This window comes from Fringilla coelebs (assembly GCF_963513975.1).
Source record: "Fringilla coelebs genome assembly, chromosome: 8".
Classification (NCBI taxonomy): domain Eukaryota; kingdom Metazoa; phylum Chordata; class Aves; order Passeriformes; family Fringillidae; genus Fringilla; species Fringilla coelebs.
Window position 1 is genome coordinate 19,424,073 of NC_140066.1, and position 15,033 is coordinate 19,439,105.

Below are 15,033 nucleotides of genomic sequence, written 5' to 3' on the forward strand. Positions count from 1 at the left end.
TTTATTCAACATCTGTATTTTGATTTTTCTTTATCCCCTTTTTTTACTGAGGTAAGAAAACAAAATATAAGAACACACACATTCCACATGAATGATTTTTGGAATCATGCACAAATGAAGTAGCAACTACCAACTACAGCACTGAGTACTTGGAAACTGAGACAGCTAAAATACAAGATCTGTTTGACTATGCAACACTGTAAGTGAGGAACTGCTTCAGATATTCTGTGAAGATGTGAAAGGAATTCACTTTACACAGGTAAAGCTAAACAAACAAAAATAGGATATTTTATAGACTGAAAGTAGAATTTTTCTGAAATAACTCTACTACATTAAAATGTATAGTAGCTATATTATATTCTAGGAAAACTTTTACCTATAAATCAGTAAATCTTTAATCACATATGCTTTTGAGATCAACTACTTACAAATATTTTTTTAGTGTTATGTTATTACTACTTCAGTCCTTAAAGATTTTCAACAAATGCAAGTACTGCAAAAAAGCTAGTTAGGAGGCATAATTTGAAATTGTATGGATAATGGAAATGGGCTGGGAGGCATCTTCTCCCTGCCCACTCTTCCCAGTGCCCAATAACTTCTAGAACACACTTTTGTTTTTCCTTTTTTAATAAGTCAATAAAAGCCAAGAATTTATAAAAAGTACATGCAAGTCTATTTACATTAACAGATCAAGAAGCTGCAAACTCTCCTTAGTATACAGGAATGATGTCTTTAAAACTGGGAGTTTATATGAAACAGGACACCAAAGCTAACAGTTTACAACAGCAGTTTTGCTGACTGTTGAATTCCTGGTCTGCTCCTGGGATAAGTAGAGATGGGGACATGACACCCAAACCAATTCACAGTCTGTATAGATTTGAAGAAAACAGAAAATTGCTTTGTTTTTACTCTTCTTCTGATCCATTTCAAGTCATATCAACAGCAGTTGCAGCCCAAGTTTCTTGTTTCACCTTTTTTTGAAAGAGGGAATGTAAGTGAATATAAATGGGATCAGATAAAGAGATGTTAGGAGAAGTCCCATCTTCAAATGCTATTAGGAAAATAGACATTCTTGAATTGTCTGCCCTGCCTAATTCCGGCCTCTGAAAAGCCAAGAAGTACCACTTCTTGGAAATCTCTACTGACCCTTTATCACTGAGCAAAAACAGAAGGAAAAGCCATTGGAAGTTTCTCTAAAAGGTTTTTTTTTACAAAAAGGAAGTTTGTATTCTTGCTTTACCATTCATCTTTAAATACTTGTACTTCCAATTAAAGTAAACAAGATAATTTAATAGTAAACAAAGAAGCTAAAACTAGCTCAGCTTTCCATAGCTTAGGAACAGGAAGGACATGAGGCATATGTAGACATATGTAACTATTCCTAGTTTAAGCCATACAGTAGTTCAGTGTTGCTGCAACAATGTGGTTTTCTTCTCAAAATCTGTCCACATTTTCCACCTAAAAATTTCCTTGTACAGCACACAAGAACCTTGAAGACAGACCCAATGTTGTACTTGGATTTGCTACAAATAACTGCATTAAACCAACTGTCAAGAAACTTTAAGTTTTCCCTACCCATAGAAGATGAATGACATGTAACTTCTATATATGCTCCAACTATGCCCCAAAATGATTATGGTGAGTAAAATACAGTGACACCCTTCCCCTTCTGACCAGCTAATACCCCAGTCTATATCAAGGTATAAAATTTTAAGTGGTAGGAGGTAACTGGCCATAAATCACAGTGAAACATATGAACATTTAGTAAGATTTCAACTGTAAGTCCACAACCTGTGACAAACATAACAGTTACTGTCACCTCAGTGACAAGAGCAAGCACTTGCTAGTGGTGTATGGGACTGTAACTGGATTGCTGATTGTGGTGTTAATGGGTGCCATGGAATTTAGTAATTTCCATAATTGTCAATTGTCAGTTAACTCAATATTCAGCTACACTTTCCATTTTTTGTGATTAAACCTTCATGGCATTAGAATTATTTCCCAAGTTAGTTAAACATCACAACAAAATTCTCACTACTGATGCAAGTTACAGAAAATTATTCTGATGCACTTGTCAGTACAAGTGAATCTCTCATGCTAACTACAATCATCTCCCCTCTGCCCTTTTTTTTTTTTTTGATGGCACACTGTGTGCCCTATGACCATTCAAGTAATAAACAGGAAATCAAGGAAGTAGTTTTCCAGAATTTCACAGAAATCAAAGTCTTACAATCCATGGCAACATCCATGGATCTTATTGTAATAAAAGGTCAGTATATGTTCTTCACCCCATTTGTATTAAGATTTCTTTTGAAGAAAAGGTGCTGATAGTTTGTATTATTTCATCTATGAGGTAGATGGCACTTTTATATAAATAGTATAAATCAGAAATTAAGTTAGCTTTAAGCCTGCAACAAGTCCTGCACCATTGACTGCATTCAGGAATATAAAATACTTCAAAATTTTCAAAGTCACACAGTGTTCCTCCTTTGAGAGGAGAATGGTGGTCACAGAGGTGCCTTCACTGATCAAGGGTCATCGGAATTCTGGCTTAAGCCTCCAGACCCCTTCCCCATTTGGGCTCCTATGGAAGGTGCAGATATTGCGGAGCAGTTCTCTAAAGACACAGGAGTGCTCTGCAGGCAGTTTGGACTCAAACTCCTGCAGCAGCTCCCGAGTGCTCGCCTCGCCGTCCACGCGGGCCTGGAAGGCCAAGAAGTTCCGCAGATCCACAAGCAGCTCATCGTATTCTGTTGAGCCCTGGACTGGAGCAGGTGCTGGCTGATGATTCTCATCACCCTCATCCCTTGTCTGCTGTGGTAAAACAAGGTGGTTTCTTGCCCTCATACGAGCTAATAGAGATGAAGAGTCCAGAGCACTGGATGATGATTCTCCAGATTTTCCATTGAAGTGCTCGCTGGAACTACACTTCCTTATATTTTGTTTCTTTATTGTATCTCCATCCTGCAAATAAAGACACAGACTATGGGGAAAATTGCATTTTGCGACCCACAGAATTTATTAAACAAAATCTGCCTGTTGTTCAGACTTAAATAACAAACACCACCACTCAGAACTTGGTCATCTGAAATATACCATAAAGAGGTAATGTATTCAGGTCTCAACTTTAGAACTTAAGAAGCAAAAGAAGAGTTTTGCTGGTTTTGAGACACATAAGCAAACCATGGTGCAATTTGTGACTGCTGTATCTAACTGGACTTCATCAAAACAAAAAATCAAAGTTACAGGTAACTAAAAATTCTAGAATTCTACATAATCATACACAAATGTGTATGACACATCTAAGTCGGGTTTATCGCATACATCGTAACAATTCACATACATCAGCTATTAAAACAGAAATGTTAGCTTGTGCTTCTTACCTTGTGCTTCTTTGCAGGTGATGCACAAGTGGAATGAGAAGAAAGCAGCATGGAGTTTCTTTTTTGGCCAAACCGACTCCTAGAAAGCCATGAAAGAATTAACTCCATGAAACATCCTTCTCAAAATGACTATGATAGCTTTTCAAAGACAGACTGGGTTTTTGTTTTAGGGTTTTCAAGAGCCCTTAAGCTCTCTCTTCTACTATGCAACAAAAATGCTTGCTTTGTACTTCAGAATGGACTACCTATGCTTATAATATGCTTTCATGTCTATATTAAATATAAAATATGCACACGACTGATACATGTTCCTGCAAATAATAAGACAAAAAAATGTATCTCTTTAACATCCTAAGCAACTCGTCTGTTTTTGGGAAAGCAGAGTGAGAACGGAACTCACTTTATTGCTGATGGTGCACCTGAAAGACCACTTGTGCCTGTCCAGGTCGGCACACCAGAAGCAGCTCCTAAACATTGCTGACGAGAGAGTCTTAGGGCTCTCAAGGCGTCCTGGGCCACTCTGCTTGCTTCTGCTTCCTCCAGCACATGATCTGCACTGGAAGCATCCATAATGGCATCATGCTTCATAACACTGTGTACCCCTAAAACCAGAGGATAAAAAAGGTGAAGGAGGACATCTCTTAATTTATGTGAAAATCAAATATTCACTTTTCAAGTGAATGCCACAATTTTTCCTTCTTCAGGGTGATTATATTAAGCACATCAGTACAGTAATTTCTAATGAGAGAACCCCCTTCTTTATCAGTTAAGTAATCAATCTGACAGCAAATCACTTCTGGTGTGCTGATGAGGTCATTAGTCACAACAGACCTGGCAATTATGTGGGCAAATTGATCATTTCCATTGTTATGGACAGGACAGACAGAAATGAAACCCTTGTGTAAATGAAGGTTGATTACATCCTGGAAATATCCAGGAGAAACACTGCATATACTTCTATATCCAGAAATGTGGATCTCTCTGAACAGTTTGTGCCAAGGTAATTAGCACATTTGTAACTGGAATTAAAGTCAACTGGCATTAAATTTGAATTAAATTTAAACAATGAACATTTTAAGTTTCACTAAAGTAACAGAATGAACGTGTTCTTTATTGTAGCTCTAACCATCAGAGTAACAGATCTGCTTTTCCCCTCATTTGCATAGGTATTATATACCTGTTTAGTCAGCAGCCAAACAACTGTTACCTGATTTTTTGAAAAGTTTCTGCAAGACATAGTCATCATTTTTCTTTGAGTCTTGCTCTTCACTGTTCTCCCTTCTGTATTGCTTTTGTTTCACTAGATGAGGAATGCGCTTTCCTTCAAATTTGGCATCTTTGTGATGTTTCTTCTTAGACTTATCTCTGTGGCTCTCATGTGACAGTATATCCACCTTGTGCTTTGTTTTTGAGATACACTTAAAATGATTATTATCAAATTGTCCGTCTTCAGTTTTAGCATCCTGCTTTTCCCAAGAGCCGGCTGCATCACAAGTGAGGCTAAAATCTGTCCTGGCATCTGCATTAGCTGCACCACATCCCTCACCAGCCACCAAGGCAGTCAGACCTTCTGCATTCTCTGCAGACCCTGCACTGCATGGCACTGACTGGGACATGCATTTGTCAGCACTTTCCAAGCATTCCTCCTTGCTTTTATTTAATGAATTTGTATCAGTAGCACTTGGTGCATTATCTTTTGTGTAGCTGTTGTGGTCACAGGTTTCCAAAGTTCCCTTGGTTTCCTCACTTGTCTCTATTGCTTTAGAAGAAGAATCTTTCATGTGTGTGGTGGAATGGGAATTGGAGGACTTCTTCTTCTTGTGTGAGCTGCTTTCTGCAAGATGGACATCACATTTAGAAGTGCCATTAGCAGGTGGCTTTGGGACTTGAACATCTGAACCAGTACCTGAGGGAAGAATAAAATTAGTCTCCATTTAACAAACAATTAAGACATTTTTTCTTCCAAACAAACAGAAAAAAACCCCATGTACCTGCAAAAATTGCACTTGTTTCTGTCCCCTGAGACACATCTGGGCTGTTCAGAGTAAATAGTTCATAAAGGTCATTGGATTTGAAGAAGCGATTCTGCTTAGGGTCTTTCAGCACTCTGTTTGTTAAAAATTGTTTGAAGATTTGTCTGTAAAAGAAAACAAATATTTGGTGCATGAAACAATGTCTAGCTATGTTTAAGTACTGAGTACAGTACTTAAACAGAAAACTATAAGCACAAACATTACCCTGCAGAACAATTAAGCAGTGGGAAGACAATGTTAGCTTCCAAAAGACCATCTTGAGTTAGTAACTTTCAAACAACCAAGTAAATTGTTAAACACAGGGATTTATTATTTTGCAACAACCCCATAACACAACAGGTAACCACTATCCTGAGATGTCCTATGAGGCATGCCTTAACTAAGCAATAAATAACTTCACAGCTAGAACTTTTTGTCCATTAAAATTGAAAAGCTTGCATATGTAACAATAAAACAAACAGAAAGCTCCTGAAAGAAAAAAATACAGCTTGTTAAAATGACAACATTTTATGGGTTCAATTGATTGGAGGAATCAAAAGCAGCAGAGTAGCTCCGTCTGATGGTGATGACTGGATGACAGACACTGAAAAGGGGAATCAGACTTGTGGCTGAGAAGAACTCGCCTACAGCAGACCAAAAGGAACAAGTCTGTACAAAGCTGCAAGAAATCTTCTAGTATTAGTAAAACTGCTTCTATGCCATGTCTGTAGTACATGGTGCCTAGAGCAAAAGCTGTTTTATTCTGTACAAAAAGTACATCCCTAGATGGAACTGGAAATAGTTCTCTCGAACAGTTTTATCACACTTTTGGTTCTGCTGAGATTAAGCTGAGAAACTATTTTTAAATTCAGTGGTCAAAAAACTAAGTTTTCATTTCCAGGCAAGAAAACACAGGAAAATAGTAAGCATGGGCATTTCATTATTTAGAGCTTTTTGTTCTTCTGAATTTTCCAAAAGGATATTTCAGTTCTGAAGAATGAAGTCGAGACACAGGATTCCCATGTACATTCATCTGGAATTCATGTGAGTGAAGCTAACTACTGAGAAAGCTGAATGGGAAAGCAAACCAAAAACTTTCATTGATTTTGAAATACAAGCACTTCAAAGGCTTTAGCTACACTTTGGAATAAATAACATGAATATGACTGGTAGTTATTGGGATTTAATTCTTTCACTTTGGAATGAATTGGGAATAAAATCAAATTGGGTTTGCACAGTAGTAAATAGATCTGTGTACCACATACATCTTGATACATCCCAAGGAGAATATAAAGAACTTGATGATTTGAATTCACATTTCAGACTAGTTGAGTCTCATGTTTTGAATAAGGTGCTCCCTGTTTTCTTTCTATGCCTCATACTATGTTTTACAGTGAATTCTGGATGTGCTGGACACAGCTGCTGGAACAGACTGATAAGGTACATTTAGCACATGGGTCTTGCTGCTAGGGATAGAGGAGTACAGCTGGGAGTCCAGTACGAGGAAAAGGTTCTCCATTTCTCAGTAGAAACTTTTAAAAAAGTTTTCCATGATGTGCCCACCATGACCAAGGTGGGGGATTAGAAACAATGTGTGGACATGCACAGTTATGTCCCTGTTACACCACCTTGGATTTGCTAGAAGCGTTTTCCTGAGCATGCAGCTGTATCCAAGAAATCATTCTGACTGACCTGTGGTATATCTTCTCCTCAATAGTCCCTGCTGTGAGCAGCCTATACACAGTCACCTCTTTCTTCTGGCCTATTCTCCAAGCACGTTCCCGAGCCTGGAACACAAAAGGTTTGGTTACCATATATGAGTCTCTCCAATGTGTCTGACAGCTAAAGATAACACTCTTTCAAACTTAGTTTGGACATTTAACAAATACTTCAAGAAGTGGTATTTCTAGAGCATAGGATAATTAACTCAGCAGGAGAGGAAAAAGATCTCCAAATGTACCAAGAAATATATGCAAAAATTATCAATACATAGTTTATGTTAAAATCAGAACTTTTACTTAGAATATGTACTTTACATAGACTTATTCAGAAGGAAATTTCCCAATAGAGTGTTAATACACACCTTTCCTTTGAACTTTTCTTTAACTTAACTGAAATCTTTCCTACAAACATCTTGAACCAACCACTAATACAGAGCACTCTAAGTCAGACACTTGCAGATCTCAGAGCTATATAGAATTTCTATAAAAAAAAGCATTTTCCTCTCAAACTTGTAAGCACCATATAACTGCTACGTGATTTGATAAATCAGAGTCTTACCACACTCTGTGAGATAAGATGAGATAATGAACAACTTCTAAAAGCTTAAAGTAGCTCTCTAAGGTCACAGCTACATATCAGTATCTAGTGAGAAAGCCAGTTTGAGCAGCATCTGCTCTCCTCTTCTCACCCTGCATTATGACCACCAACAGTTCTGCTTGTTCAAGAGCTTGCACAGCTGTACTTTCCCTTCAGAAATATCTGGTTTATTTATTTTAAAAACACAGGCCATTTGAACTGTTTGTTTGACAGCACTGTAACTGACTACATGAATCAACAATACTGAAGAGTCGCAAGGTATAACAGCATATAGGGGATGTGGTGAGAACCACTTAAATTGGCTTTGCCACAAGAGTAATCATAATGTGGAGCTGCACCCTAAGTGACCATTGCTGGGAACCTCAACTTAGGAAAGAGCAACATAGTGCTTTAACAGTATTTGAGGAGATAAATGTAATTTCGTCTTCAGTTTTATTTCAACTCAGCTGGTAAATGGAATGTAATAAATCAAACTCACCTGTGTGTCTACACTGGGATTCCAGTCAGGATCATAAATAATAACCCGGTCAGCACCAACCAAGTTAACACCAATGCCACCAACACGAGTTGTTAGAAGAAAAAGAAATATGGATTTGTCCTGTGACACAAGAGAGAATTTACTAAAGCAAGAATTAGCAAAATGTAACATTAAAAAAAAATTTTTCCTGGATTATTTTATCAGCATTATATGCAAAGATGCAAAGGAAGACAAGAGAAGAAACACATTTCCTTGCTCGTCTAGTATTTCTTTTGACAAATAAAAGTGGTCTGATCTAAATTTAATTTACTGTTATCCAATAAAATTGCTTTTTCCCCTTCTCAAATGTGTTTCTTTCCTTAGCAGAAAACCCACCTTGTGTATGAAATAAGAGATTACTTTTTTCCCCTCTCTCACAAAGACAGGGGTTTCATTTCAGTTTTGTGTCTCCAACCTGAAGTAGCATATTTAAAAACAGAACAGAAAGGAATGGAAGAACTCAATCATACTCATTAATATGTATTCATGTGTGGGATGGAACATCTCACCTCATTGTATTTTGTTACAAGAGGCTGTCTGGAAGCTACTGCTGTGGTGCCATCCATCCTGAGGTAGGAATAGTTCCTGTATCTCACAAAGACTTCAAGTATCTGCATCATCTGTGGTGATGGAAAAGATTTAATGAAATCAGATGTGAAGACTGAGCATCTGTATCATGAACCTGTGAGAATTTCTAGCACTAACTGCACAGTCACTCAAACAAACAATGACAATTAAAAACTTGAAACACTTTCTTAAATGACACAAAAACAACTTATGTAAATGGGGAAAAAAATTTCACAGCTGAATGCAGTGGAAAATTTGAGTTTGGTTTGGAAGTCCTGGGCCATAGCTTCAAGACAATTAAACAGGCTGGTGTGCAGCATCCCAAGGAAATCCATAGAAGGAAGACAAAACTGTGAGTACACAGGGAAAACAAAGGTCACTGCCAGTGCCACTGTCCCAAAGGGAGTGATTCTGAGGATCAGAGGTGCACAGGCGCTACACAGAGCATGCAAAGTGACACCAACTGTGTCCTGGAACTACACAGCAGGGACAGCCTGGTACCACGTGGGCAAAACTGATAAAGCTTTGACCTAGTATATTGAAACCAACCCACTGCCACATGGCTGTGTCATTTCAGTAAAGTGTACTGAGTTTGTGAACTGGTCTCTGATTATTCCAAAGACATCAGTCATTTCAGTAACATTTTCAGTAACATATTGATTTTATGAGAAAGACACTACAAAAGGTGGTTCTACTTACAGGTTTTTTGGAACTCTCACACATGTTTTAAGTAACAGTAATAGCAAAAACTAAAAACAATTAGCTCATCTTACCTGTCTCGACTGAGTAAAAAACAGCACTCTGTGACCCTGCTTGTGCCATATTTTCAGCAAGGATTCTACCACTATCATTTTTCCAGAACGTTTCCAATATCCAAATTGATTTGGATCCTCTACTTCAGCATCTGGTACACTCTTCAAAATTCTAGGACTATCAGCAACAAAGTCAGGGTGATTGCAAATCTTTCTCAAAGTTGACAGTCCTAAGAGAATCTAAAGAATACAAGAGAAAAATATTTCTATTTTAATGACGAATACTTGTCTATATGGCTTGTGGAAAAAAAATAAACAGCAATAGATTAATCCAATCACCATCAATGTTTCTTTTTAATAATGTTTTCATGCTAATACTTCCTTAAGGAAAAGTTTCAGGAAAAATCAGTACAAAAGAAAGTGACTGAAATTTTATGTACATGTGAGCCTATTCTGGTGGTAATGTTAAGGGAATTCTGAAACAATATCTTCACTAGTAAAACCAGTCCCTCCCTAGTGGTAAGGCCATGTTTTTCTCACTCAAAAGGAAAAATGCCACCAATTTGTTTCTTGAAATCATGAAATTATCATGTCTTTCCTTCCAACTTCTATCACATTAGCAGGTAACTTAAGACAGACCTTGAGGATAGTCAGTGTGCCTACCAGAATGCATGATAACAAAGAATAAATGAATTAACATATTTGAACCCACATACAAAACTGAAATTACCACTTTTGATGCTATGTTATGCTATTCAGTTATTCATTCAATAATATTACAAGTGTTATTTATACTTGTGAATATTCTGAAAAATGAACTAGCTTGAAACAGGGAATCCCTCAATGTTTTAGCACTACAAGCAGGATGAGCCTGACCATAACTTACGGTTTGGTTTATACAACGCTGTATTTCAGCTGGGATTTGCTGTTGTCATCACAGAATGTCTAATAAAAGCATTGACATTTACTGTTCAAAATTTTCAGATCCCTAGTAAATATGATAGCCCATTTTGTAACATCTTTGGTAAATTTCTGCAGATAGTCTTGTACAAGCCATCTCTAAAAGAACAAGGTCCTTAAAGAAATTTTCACTGGGATAACTAAAATGGCTATGCACTTGAAAAAATGTGCCCACTACACCTTTTTTGAGATGTGGAAAATTAAAAAAAGTCAAAACAGTAATAAGGTCAATGGGACTGCAATATATATGGCCATGCTGACCATAACCACTGACTGGAGTCACTGGGTATGCAGCAAGAATGGATTTCACAACTCACAAGACAAGAAAATATGGTGAATTACACATTATAGCCAACACATAATACCTCCTACAAACAAGGGCTAAAATGGAAGGGAGACACATCCATTGCATGCATAAACATGTCAAACAAACCAGATGTGTGCAACGTAAGATTCACAGGGAATAGCAGATTCTACACAGGCAGCAGCAGCCAGCAACTGAAAATGTACCCCAATTATGCCTTTCACTTGGTGACAGCAATTTCAACACTTACATTGTGAGGATGGAGGCAGAAGATGTTGAGAAGTGACTAGTAAGACAGTAACAAGGATGTTTGCTTATTTGCTCTGCTTTCTGTTAATACTGTGACATCATCAACTATTGCATAACGAAGTTATCACACCTGAATTGTACTCTCAGGAGTAACTATGCTTTTCCACTGCTTCGCTTGGGCAATTAGTTAAAAGCATGAATACAGCTACCTATAACAGGTCATCCAAAAAGCCAGAATGTGTTCTCAAGATCACAAACATACTGCAAAGCTCATTCCATTCCTACTTTTATGTGGTCACGTCATTACATATGGATCACTAACTCAAATATATTTCATCTAACATTTCTGAGAAAAAAATTTGACAACTAGAAAAACCAAATAGAGATCAGTGTGTTTGCTTCCCTTACTGCTCAGAATTTAGCTAGAAGAGTGCAAGGCACAGTCCATGATTTTATCCATCAAACCCTACCCATCACTATCCTTATTAATGCCCACCTGCATATCTCCATTGAGAATCTGGTAAACTTCTTTAGAGTTGATGTAATTTTGATAGATTTGACGCTGCTCCTCTGTCAAACGGCAAAAGAGGACCTACAAAACAAACCAACCACTCAAGCCCAACCTGTGGGAACTTTAGAATTTCACCATGCGCTACAATGAAAGCTCAGAGATGTGTGACATACAGAAATACTAAGTCAAAATATACTGCATAGAAATCACTAGAAATAAAATAAAAAAAAATAAAATTAGAGAATGAACATGATCATCAAGATGAGTTTCATGAGGTTTTATGTGCTCTTTCCCAGTAGTTAGATCTTCCCCTCAAATCGCTTTAGTTTTGGAAGTGCTGCCATTTTCTAGTTTTAATGAGGTAACTTTGAGAGAACTTTGTTCTCTCAAAGCTGTTTATAGTAAACTCTTTCCACTGTGCATCTGTCACCTCCCTTACAACTTGCAAATTCTTAGAAGTTTAGTAGGCATGGTCTGTCCTGTATTTAGACCTTAAGCTAAGGAGCTTAAGGTCCTGTATTTAGACCTTAAGGTCTAAATAAGATTTCTCAGATGCTCTGATGGGCTAAAATGGAACAAAATCACTTCCTTGCATCCTGCAAGGTACCCAATATTATGCTCTAAATCAAACTGATGTAGTGCCCTGTGACTGTGAACAGCACAAATCAAATTTGTTTAAACTGTCTATGATCACATTCTTTAGATTAAGGAGCCCAGACTCGTTAATATCTAGACATTAAAAAATTGGTTAAAATAGCATAGAGAAATTAAAAAATTGGTTAAAAAAGATCATTAGGCTGCATATACACAGTATGGCCTATTTATTTATTTATTTATTATACCTTTCAGCACCATCTTACAAAGACTAACACATCTACTTCTCTTTTAAAGTGAGCAGACAGGAAAGGAGTCAGGAAAGAACATAAATGCCTGAAGCCCTGAAACCTGAAGAAGAAGCTAATAATTACAAGTGAGTATTTGTAGGAATTTCAGTTAATCAATACTTTCAACATCCTCTACTTTGAATGAAAATGTTTCCTAAAAAACATGCCACCGTGTAGTGAAGCAAACAAGTTTCCCACCACAAGGCTAGTATTTTGAAAATTTATTAAAATGTATAGGCCAGCTAGCTTGCAATATGAACAACTGCCAGCAAGTATTTCTGTATTATTTGCTGCCCAAATTAATCTTTCTAGGACAGGAAGCAATGCTGAATTGTTTCCTGCTGTACAAAAGGAAACAGACAGGCAACTCATTTCAATGCACTTGAGACCCAAGGGGACAGCATTAAGTAGCCCTGACTACACTTCATCTATCCTGTACTTTTTAGATAAGTGAACTCATACAGACCCTGCAAGACAGCAGTAATTTAATACTCAGTACAATGGTGAAAGAATATGAATCTTGAAAGCTCTACACCTTATCTTTAGTTAAACCACCATTTTATCTGCTACTAGCACAAATTATTTCCAAATTTTCATGAAAGACTGAGTTTTGGGGAGGGAAAGGACTCAGATCTAGTAGTGAAAACAGGCAAACCTGTTCATTTTTGTCTGGGAGTGAAAGGCTCATTTTTACATCAGCCTTCATTCTTCGCAGCAAGTAGGGGTTTATGGTGTCCCGTAATACACAGGCACATTTATATGCAGTTTTTACCTGAAAAAAGGAAGAAAAGGCACAAGTTGTATTTTGGTTCTTGATATTAATTCTAGCAACTAGCAAAATTATATAATCAGCAATAGGAAAATCCGAATAAAATTAGATTATAAAAATTTTTAAAATTTAAAAATAAATTAAAATAAAATAAAAAAAGAAAATAAATAAAATCTATAGGTACAGGTTCAACACAACATGAATTGCAATAAAATTCATGTTAGCAACAATAAAACTGAATAAGTAAGACTTCTTCAGATACATCAGATTTCTCTTTAAAAGAGATCAAAAGTAAGATATTTAATTTAGAAACCAAAGAAAGAAGTGAGTATAAATCTGTACAAAACCAAGATCCTCATGAAAAAGTGCTAATGCATATACTAAAGATCAAAAAAGAAGCCTGCAGCAATGATGGTTACCAGACAATAAGTGAAGATTAGTGCACACTTGAGACCTTTAAAAAAATTGGTACAAGAAAATCTCCATGATCACAGAAACTAAAGGTCACTCTGGCCCTAAATGGAGTATATAGTTCTATAAGGGGTAGTGGATGTGTGAGATAGGTATTAACTGTAATAATGGCTAAAAATACCTTAATCTGTCTTAAAACAACACAAACAATATAATAAATTATTGATATACAAAAACAATTGAAAGGCCAACTTAGGAAATTACTAATACTTATACAAGAGAAGTACTTAAACTTGAAAAGAAAATAAAACTTCAACGATGCATGCATGGAAAAACATTACAATCAGCAGTTAAAAGGATACAAACTTAATAGCATTTATATGAAACTTAGTCTGCAGATTATGATGCACACAATTTTTTCGCTATCTAGTTAAAAACAGAAAAATATTTAAGCTCTCATCAATACTGAGAACCACAACTACAAAGATTAATAGCCACTTATTCAAAATAGTTTCTCAGTTAATTTTTTGCTTTCAAAATTAGTTTATCTACTTCTAGACTTCCAACACCTACTTGAGCTTTTTAAAATAAAAACTGTTTCTGGACTGGATTTAAGGATTCCACTTACTGCATAATTTGCCAAAGCTTGATAGCAAACAGGAAAGTTCTATTTAAATACATTAAAATGTGGGATCAGTCACCTTCCATTCCAATCTGTTTATCTTCGTATCAAAGAATACTTTTAACGACCTAAACTTTAGGACCTTTGACAAGAAAACCTTGTATATAAAGTGCACTCCTGCATAAATGAAACTATCTCAGTAGAATGATTTTTTTACACAAGCAGCAGTAAAGCATACACACAGCTTTTTTTCTGGTTAATGTCTAGAACATACAGCATTAAGTACATTTAAAAGTACAACAGTAACAGCTGGAACAGTTTCTTTAAAGCAAAATGATATTTTGGATGCATTTACCTGGACAGGAGAGGCATTGCAATATCCTCCCATGGTTATTGGGACAGAAAACTGCTCCATGAACACAGGGAGGGTTCCCAATTTTCCTGGGAATATGAAGTCAAAGAGGGACCAGAGCTCCTTTAGGTTATTTTGCATAGGGGAGCCAGACAAGATGATTCGATGGGGTGTGCGGAACTATTAATAAAAACCACAAAACCAAAAGAAACTTATTTTCATGGTTCCTGGTGTATCCTGCCTCCTACCTCAGAGGATATTCAACTTCACTATCAATAAATTCTCATGTCAAAATATATGGCCTCACACTCATGAAAAAAACAGATTTCTGCAATACACTGTTCATAAACTGTTAGCAGAAAATTCACACCAGCAATCTGACATTTATCAGTATTGGTAAATTACTATGCAACTTAAAATT

At 36.6% G+C, this 15,033-nt stretch overlaps 1 protein-coding gene across 1 annotated transcript in view; it reads right to left on the bottom strand.

The window, feature by feature from the left end:
- Positions 1 to 578: 578 nt before the first annotated feature.
- The window catches only part of ERCC6 (ERCC excision repair 6, chromatin remodeling factor), a gene marked incomplete at its 5' end in the record, with an annotated part of 43,382 nt that continues 28,927 nt past the window's right edge, over positions 579 to 15,033 (bottom strand). The window contains 12 exons of the mRNA XM_084210774.1: positions 579 to 2,964; positions 3,384 to 3,462; positions 3,784 to 3,985; positions 4,591 to 5,289; positions 5,375 to 5,520; positions 7,088 to 7,182; positions 8,193 to 8,312; positions 8,741 to 8,851; positions 9,572 to 9,790; positions 11,560 to 11,655; positions 13,114 to 13,230; positions 14,616 to 14,792. Coding sequence (XP_084066900.1) covers positions 2,536 to 2,964; positions 3,384 to 3,462; positions 3,784 to 3,985; positions 4,591 to 5,289; positions 5,375 to 5,520; positions 7,088 to 7,182; positions 8,193 to 8,312; positions 8,741 to 8,851; positions 9,572 to 9,790; positions 11,560 to 11,655; positions 13,114 to 13,230; positions 14,616 to 14,792 — 2,490 coding nt within the window. The 3' untranslated portion in view covers positions 579 to 2,535. The remainder of the gene's footprint in view (positions 2,965 to 3,383; positions 3,463 to 3,783; positions 3,986 to 4,590; positions 5,290 to 5,374; positions 5,521 to 7,087; positions 7,183 to 8,192; positions 8,313 to 8,740; positions 8,852 to 9,571; positions 9,791 to 11,559; positions 11,656 to 13,113; positions 13,231 to 14,615; positions 14,793 to 15,033) is intronic.